Below are 8,603 nucleotides of genomic sequence, written 5' to 3' on the forward strand. Positions count from 1 at the left end.
AGTGGCATGGATTTGATTCCTTGAGGTGTCATTGTCTTGTTTTGGCCTCCACTAGCTCTGTGTCCTTGATTTGATTCCTTGGGTTCAGTCTGTCTTCATCCTGGGCTTCGGACTAGGTAAGAAGGGATGGTGTAAGGTAGCAAGCGGACTTAAAAGCTCCTCCTTGGGAGGTGGGGGGTTCTCAGAGAACTTGGGTAGCCAGAAGCTTAATAAAGCTCGACTCAATTACACATTTATCCTTAGCTACCAATCCTAGAAATTTTAGATGACTATGCTTATTCTTTTTCTTCCATAGTTTGCAACCCCACCATAATATACCCAAAAGTGGGATGGCAAACTTGTAGAGCCTTTAAAATCCTAAAGATTTGGTGAGACTTGAAAAGGTTGGATTAAAAAAAAAATGTACAGGTTTTAATTTGAGCCATCCAGGTAGACTGCGCATAAACTCAGTCACCACTAGGCAACAGAAGTTGGCGTTTGAATTGTTCTTTGGCACATTCAATTCATTCGATGTCTCCACAAAACTATCACTGCAGCAGAATAACGACTTCCTGAAGGAAGAGAGTAATATAATCCCATTCCCAAGCAAATTCTACCGTCATAAGCATATCGACTACAATTTTGAAGGACTTCCAAGGGGTTTTCATGTTACCTTCAAGACGCATGGGATTAAAACAGAGACCGATATATCCGAGCATGATCAAATTTGTCGATGGTACCGACAACATTGCTCATTTTCTTGTGAAACAACGTCATGTTCTCGTTCATAAAATAAATCACTAATGTCTTATTAATATAAGAACAATGCTCTAGCACCGAAGCCTAACAAAATAGATATGCTAAGATGAATAGCCACCATTTAAAAAAAAAAAAAATGATTGAACATGGGGTACAAAGAAAAAGATCCTTAATTAGTCACCTAGAAAGGCATCAATCACTTGTGATATTCCTGCCGAGTGCAATGAAAGCCAGTAAGATCCAGCAGCAGGACCTAGCAGTCTGAAGTATGTGCAAAGATGAAGCAATCAACAATAATTCTCAAGTTGAACACAGGAACAATGTATAGTTTATTATCTAAAGAAATGCCTCCACTCTCATGGGTGCAGATATCTCGTGCCCTCACTTGACTGTAATCCAAACTAGATTCTTGATGATGGACAATGTTCGCATTGACACTATCTATAGTTGCATTCAGGTACCATTATAACATTAGATCTTCCAGTCTCTACGAATGGAGGAAATTTTCATTAATTCGAGAATATATGATTCTACAATTGACTTGTAATTTGTGCAGACATTTTTTTCCCTTCTTGAATGCAAGATGAAGCATACAACAAAAATTTTACATCAATATATGAGAACAGCAAAAATTACCTAACTAAGACATCGATGACGCCCTTGCCTCTTGCTCTTTTGGCCGCCATATTGTCTTTTGAACACACAGCAATCCCTCATGGTCCTTTGAGTAGGTCATCCGGATCTCCCAGTGCAGAGATTTTGCCATGTTCTCTATTTCATTGATTGTCTCCGCATTGTCTCTTACAATCAGCTTCCCTTCTGGTCTCAGTATCCGATCCACCTCGGCAATCACTGGCGGTAATTCGCACCTAGAAGGGTAGCTCAGAGCGTCAACATATAGCAAAATTAATGAGTAGAAAGGAAGTAACAAATGCATTTCTGAGATGTGATACTTCAATGTGGCTAAAGTGCATAAAATGTGACAAAATGCTGATATAAGAGCGCAGAAGTGTCATTTATATCTAATATTACTTGGGAGTGTTAAGAAAGGAAGATATAATATTAAGAGAACATTTCTCACTGACTTCAGCAGAATGATGATCATACATCCCGCTAGAACTTTAACCATCTCCTAGAAAGGTCGAAAGGCTTGGGTAAAAGAGCTGCTCTTGGGATGGGAAATATCGTTCCCAAAGTAATAAGACATCAACCACTAGGAGATGTTCCAATCAAAATCAGGTTCAGTTTAAATAATAATAATAATAATAATGCAGGCAAAGGATTGGAGCAAGTTCATGTAAGAAAGATTGCTGGACGTTAATTGCAAGCCAAAGGATTCAGTAACTGGCAGGATATGATCCTGCTTTGTTGCAATTAAGTGAATAATAAAATTATAATGCTGACCTCTTTTTGAGCTTTGAGAATAGATGGTCTGCGTGGAGAAGATCATATGTTCTTGGGTAGGTGCTGAATGATTCACACCAATCATGATACATTCCGAACAGTCCCCGCTCATAAATAATGGGAAGTGTGTCAGCTGAGTCGATTGAGACGATATTCATGACCCACACTTTCATGTCTCGCAAAGCTGCAGCAAAACTGCAAAAACAAGCATAAAGTAAATTCAAAACTGAAAGCAGGAGGAGGAAGTCTAGAAAAGGTGATCTGCTTATCCCTCAAATCAGAAATCAACAAGATTAGATCAGTAGATTATAAGGTAGATTATAAAACAGACAACTGAACCTTCACATTCCACTATACATAATCAGGAAGACAAATTATAACTAAATTTCATGATTCGAAAATGTTCTAAAACTAGTCTGTCATGTAAAACATCAGCTCTTCATCAACATGCTGCCAAATTCCTGATCATGCTCAATGGCACGTATGAAGAACCTACCTTTGCACTATGCAGCCTCAAAAATAGCAAGACACAATATGCGATCATTGTCATATCATCAGCAAGAAGAACTGAACCAACTAAACATTTTTTTAGTAATATCAGGTCAATGGACCCTCTTCAACAACATGCATACACACAAATAATGCAGACAGTTCATCAATATGCAATTACTCAAGAAACCATTGGCACCCTCAGCTATGCCAAGCATGATTTTGCATCAGTCCTACAACCATGATGTTTAAAGTAAAGAATAGAGGGACTAAGCAAAATTTAAGTTGCATATCACAAGCTAAAATTCTAGACTAGAAACAGGGATTTGACCTCTTGTGGCCTCTCATGTACAAAAATGAGAAACTATCAATCGGTTTCACATTTAACTTTGAACTTGGAAAGAATTGAGTTGGAAAACAATAATTAAACTGCAAAAAAAAATCCGTCCCTCTTGTCATAATATACATGTTGATACAAAATTTGTATATAAATAAAACTGAAATCAAAACCCACAAAAGAACACCCCCCCCCCCCCCCCCCCAACCGCCACCCGAAAAAAGAGGATCTAATAGTCCAACACCTGAAAGAAGCATGGTATCTACTTACCCTCCGTATACAGATCTCATATCCATGACATTTCTGACATGAGACCAGTTGATTCCAATTCCATTCACATATGACTTGCTTACAACACGTTTCCAGTGCTCATAGTCTGCTTCAAAGTCCTTGGGGGCAGGTTTACCATAAACCCCAACCTGAGAACTATTTAGCCAATAAGGTGCCTTCTCCAGCCTTAATGGCCACTGCTCTGGCCACTGTGACCCACGCACATTAGGATCTACGGGCAATTTATGCATGCAAGCTTGCAAGGGGACGTTCCTACACAAAAAATGAAAATAAATCACCAAGGCACCAAACCTAATACATGATAACAAAACAACCAAACAAATATATAGACTGCACTGTTAGGAATTAGCATACCAGGCTGCATCTGGATCATCAGATTCTTGACAGAGTGGAGGGTTGTTTTCCATTCTTTTCTTGTAGCATTTATTGTCAGAAGGTTTTCTGAAGATTGCTAATCCCACGCGGTTAAAGGTATCCTTTGTTTTAGTTACCATTTTCCAGCACATGGACTTCGTCAGTGCAGACATGGCTGACATCAAAATCCACACAATATATAGGTGAGAACTTCCTAGAGGTACCTGGCCCAGAGTTATTTTAGAAGTAGTATTCTTATCTTTACAACCTTTCCTAGATAAGCTCTACATGCTCAAGATGAAGTAGCAAAATAAAGATGTATGGTGAAATCAATAGTCTTGATTCTTCCTTCTGTGTTTTATGTAGACAAGGTAAAACATTAACTCATAATGACTGTATGCTAAAGCCTTAGTTGCCAGAATAAGTAGCCGGGGCAGAGGCAGGTATCAGAGTGGATGCAGCGAAGAGACTAATTTAAAAACACTTCACATAACGAGGTGCTTAGGAAGAAGGTAAGCACTGAAGGAGTTGTAGCAGTAAAAATTCTAGATTATGATTCTTGTACCACTTAATACTACCATCATGAATGTCATAATGCAATTCAGTGCAACAGATCACAGGAGCATTTAGTGAAAAAAGTTTCAGCACTAAGAAGGCAGTTTTTACTTCATTTCCAGTCATCTGTATTTATTGTACCTAAACCTAGAAGTGAGTCATCCATCTAAAACCAAAATAGGTTGACTTGACTCTAGTTTACGTTAAACAACATTAAAATAGCTCGACTTTTGAGTTTATTTTCGAGAATAAATTTATTGACACTTTACTTCCTAAAAAATTTCCATGATAGTTTATAATGCATTTTGAAGTTTCTAGTACAAATTTTTTTCCCCACATCTATTTCAATCATACAAACAAACACAAATAAATTTTACCTTTCCAGATCTCAGCATCTTCTGGAAGCTTTTGATAAACTGGAGTAGCAGACCACACGAAGTACCCACCAGGACGCAGCAGCCGATTTAACTCCAGCAAAAGCTTACCACCTAAAAGCTACCACATCTAAGATCCCAAACCAGTCTAAGAGCAAATAAATAAAAGGTCTAACATTAAGTACCTTCAATGTGCCACGGTACTCGGCAGCGGGCACAGTGGACAACATCAAAGACCCTGCTGGGGTAGGGAAGTCTCTTGGTGCCCATGACTGCTAATACAGCTGGGATTCCCCGCTCAAGAGCAAATTGCACTTGAGCTTCATGCTCATCTTTGGGTGCAAATGACATGGTAAGCACATCTCTATCAAAGAGATAGCCTCCAAAACTAGCCACACCACAGCCAACATCCAAAACAACACGACTTCTTTTTCCCCATGCAATATCAGGCATTGACTGCAAAAATAAGATCAAAACATACACATCATGCACAAGGAAAAAAATAAAAAATAAAAAATAAAAATCATCAATCATCAATCATCTAAATAAGAAAATCTACAGATACTTTGCCTGAGTGAAAATTTTAATGGAGCACACATAAATAGGAATACATGCCATAACTGCAAGAATGTTTTATGCACCCTATAAATTCTGTCTTAGTCATTGCAAATAGTACCTAAGCTAGCAACGACGAAAGATAAACAGATAAATAGAAATTCTACAGAAAACACCTTGCACAATAAAGATATTAGTGATACAAACATGCAAACTCTCATGACTAAACACAGCATATGCAGATATTGTGAACAGCAGCCATGGCAATTGGGAGTTCTTTCTATCAAATGCACTAATAGGAACCTGAGCAATAAAGGTTGTGTCATACAAGAACCAATACAAGCAGTAATATTATCCATCCAGAGACAGGACAAGAAATTTCAGGCACTCAGAAGGCATGAAAACAGGATCTTACATGTTGAGAAATGGAAAATAACAGGGAGATTAAAAAAAGGCAGCTACCTATATTAGAGGGTAGAAAACAACCTGTTGAATGACATCAATGTAGTGGAGTGCACCATGCTTAAACTGTGTTCCACCCCCTGGAAAAGTGAGGTATTCTCCTGAAACTTTCACCCAATTTTGATGTCCCTTAAACACTGCAAGCTTGGTATGTGGGGCATTAGAGTACCATATCTGCAGTTTAGTCATAAAACTAAATTAACAAGCTTGACTAAAGGAAGGAGTAGTTGAGCATTAAAAGGAAAACTGAATGGCAAAATAAAAACCTTTTCCCTGCTCTTGGGCCAGTCAACTGGTCGCTTGTATCCATTTGGAAGAGGAACAAGGCAGGTTGGCGCCTCTTCAGGGCAATGCCTCTCTCGATGTTCATAGTGTTTGGTACTACGAAGTTTCCTGATAGCTTCCTCATTGTCAAGACAAGGAATATAATCTGCTCCAGCAGTGACATTACAAAGCCTCCAATTGTAACCCACAGTTTGGCCCCTTGATGAGGCAGACGCTTGGACCTCCTTCTCATTCTTTGATTCTACAGCTTGTGTGGACCATGCCCCATTCTGGGTATTGGTCTCATTTAAAAGCTCTGACTGGGCCCCAGATGGAAAGACCTCATTTGAGCCCTGATCCTGATTCCCAGCATTATTGTCATCAGATTTTTGTCCTGTCTCCTTGCCTTCATTTTGCTCCACCTTCTGCTCTATCTGACCTTTATCCTTCTCATCCTGTGTTTTATTACCATCAGAATTCTCCTCTTCTTCAGATTTCTTTTCACTATTGATTCCTTGTTGTTCATTATTTTCAGCTTCCTTGGAATTCGGTTCTGAGTTATTATCTTGCTCATCTGACTTTTGTTCCATGTTCTTGCCTTCCCCATCTGCAAGAGTGCCTGTGTTTGCCTCCAAATTTGCATCTCCACCCTCCCGAACTTTTTCTTTGTCTGCCTTACCGTTTCCATCCCTATAAGTCACAGATTTAGTTGTGTCCTCTGACTCATCTTTGGTATCCTCATTGCCCTTCACAGGATTCTCCTCTGGGGTCTTCTGCACTGACTTCTCCAAATCTTCAGCTATGTCGCCTGAGTTATCCTTAGAATCAGTTTCTGAAACTTGCCCCTTAGCGTTAGATTTGGAACTCGGTGGAGACATCCCCAGAGGAGTTACAGTTGAAGATGTCATCATCCATATGCCAACTAAACAAAGAGCAACAAATACAACAATGGTTGTTGTTGAACGGAAGGATGACGATGTCCTCCTAGAATCAGCCCGCGAGCCTTTCCCAAGTGCCATTTTATCACAAGCAAATCCCTCTCAAATAGTTTATCTGGGGATAAAAAAAGGTGCAAGAAAAATAATGTTTAAAATATCAATCAATTTCCTGATACTCTTTCTTAAAAGAGAGTAATAGAAAACACTAATTTCCAGCAGATCTGAAATGTGAAAAAAGATAAACGAAACTCCATGCATATCTGTAATGAAACTTTATAGATCTACTAAGATACCAAAATAGTTGGACTACCAAGCGACTGAAACCAAATGGTTAATTTTCTCCAAAAAAATCATCGTTTAAGGACTCTGAGCCTATCAGTGCTGGCGGTAAACACTAGTTTCAATGGGGCAAATCAGCTGGATCAGACTTCAGAACATTCTAAATTTATCAGGAAGAAAACACCAATTACCAGTTTCGTAAAACAAGCCTAATAGTGTGACACCTACTACACCTATCAATTCATGAGCTTCAATAGTTCTCAGATGCCCAGCAGTCGTTAAGAAACAAACACTTGACAACAACGTTTGAACAAGATAAGCTGCAAACACTATCGGAAACCAAGCATTAAACAAAATACAAAGAAGGTGACAAACTACCGAGTAAACTGATGGTGATGGTCCAAAACATTCAAAACTTTCCAGGTGAGGCGCAAATAAACTGCAATTTTTAACAAAAAACCTTACTTCATCAAAGTGAAACAAGCGCCAATAAAAAGAAGAAAAAAGAGTAACTTCGTGCCATTTCAACTGATTTTAAGCTTTTCCTTTAGAAAAAAAAAACAAATCGCAGAGCAAATTATATATTTGAGCACTTCAAGACATGCATTAATTTCGCATCAAAGAGTAACACCAGACAAAGACTTTCAGGAAAATACCATCACAAAGAGAGAAACTACACAACGTCTCAGCTTAATTTATTTTCTCAAAATCTGAAGCAAGAATGACTCGATCAAAACCAGATCCAACTCAAGACAACAAGAACTTATATCAGCGACCATGAAAGTTTCTAAGAAGAAGAAAAAAAAAAGACCCCATTGCTACTTCTAAAGATACATACCAAAAATCACAAACAAAAACACCAAAAAATTCGCAAAAAATAAAATACACCAATTCACACAGAAACAAGCATCAACGCGTAGATCGAATAGATCCGAAGCACAGAACGCCAATCCTTACCTCCCTGCAGATGAAAAACCCTTCGTATCTGAAACGAGGAGAAGAACGCAAGCGAGAGCTTCCAGGGTTTCTTCTCCCCTCGCCCCGCCCCGCTTGGAAGCAAAGAACCCGACTATCAAGGGTTCGTATTCGAGGGTCGAGTCGATTAAGCCCGTACTATTTTTTTAATTTTTTTTAATACCAGGAAAATAATAAATATTTAGGACCAGAACAGATCCCGCGAGGGAAAGTGAGAGTGACAGCCGGTGGAAGCGAGACGGCCAGTTTGTATTCGATAGGTTGTTCCTTCGGACCACTTTTAGTTGACAAGAAAGCGACGACGTCAGAGTCCATGAAAGAGGTTGCTTTGAATTTTATGATGGCTACTATTTAGGTTAAAAGGGTGTGAGGGTACATGAGAAGCAAATCCGTTCGCGGCGCCGGTGAGCGCGGACAGCCCACGGTAAGGACTAAGGAATTATGCATTAGAGGCCCACGTGACAGGCCGGCGTTAATTTTGGACTGACGAGACTGCCCTTCTCGTGTCTCGTTCATTACTTGCTTGCATCTGAATTAGTTGAATTAATTCAACCGAATTCATCATTATTTGACGGTCCCGCTTATCAC

The 8,603-nt window shown here is 39.2% G+C and overlaps 1 protein-coding gene across 1 annotated transcript; it reads right to left on the minus strand.

The window, feature by feature from the left end:
- Positions 1-1,224: 1,224 nt before the first annotated feature.
- Positions 1,225-8,237, minus strand: LOC103718702 (putative methyltransferase PMT25). The gene is made up of 9 exons (XM_008807631.6): positions 7,998-8,237; positions 5,826-6,876; positions 5,584-5,733; positions 4,728-4,998; positions 4,546-4,656; positions 3,614-3,788; positions 3,239-3,511; positions 2,143-2,337; positions 1,225-1,607 (listed from the first exon to the last, which is right to left on the minus strand). The coding sequence occupies exons 2-9, from the start codon at positions 6,840-6,842 to the stop codon at positions 1,379-1,381; spliced, it is 2,421 nt and encodes an 806-aa protein (XP_008805853.4). The 5' UTR covers positions 6,843-6,876; positions 7,998-8,237; the 3' UTR covers positions 1,225-1,378.
- Positions 8,238-8,603: the final 366 nt, after the last annotated feature.

The sequence above is a fragment of the Phoenix dactylifera genome, chromosome 11, assembly GCF_051530095.1.
Source record: "Phoenix dactylifera cultivar Ajwa chromosome 11, Ajwa_hap1_PhDact_Kaust_v1.1, whole genome shotgun sequence".
NCBI lineage: Eukaryota > Viridiplantae > Streptophyta > Magnoliopsida > Arecales > Arecaceae > Phoenix > Phoenix dactylifera.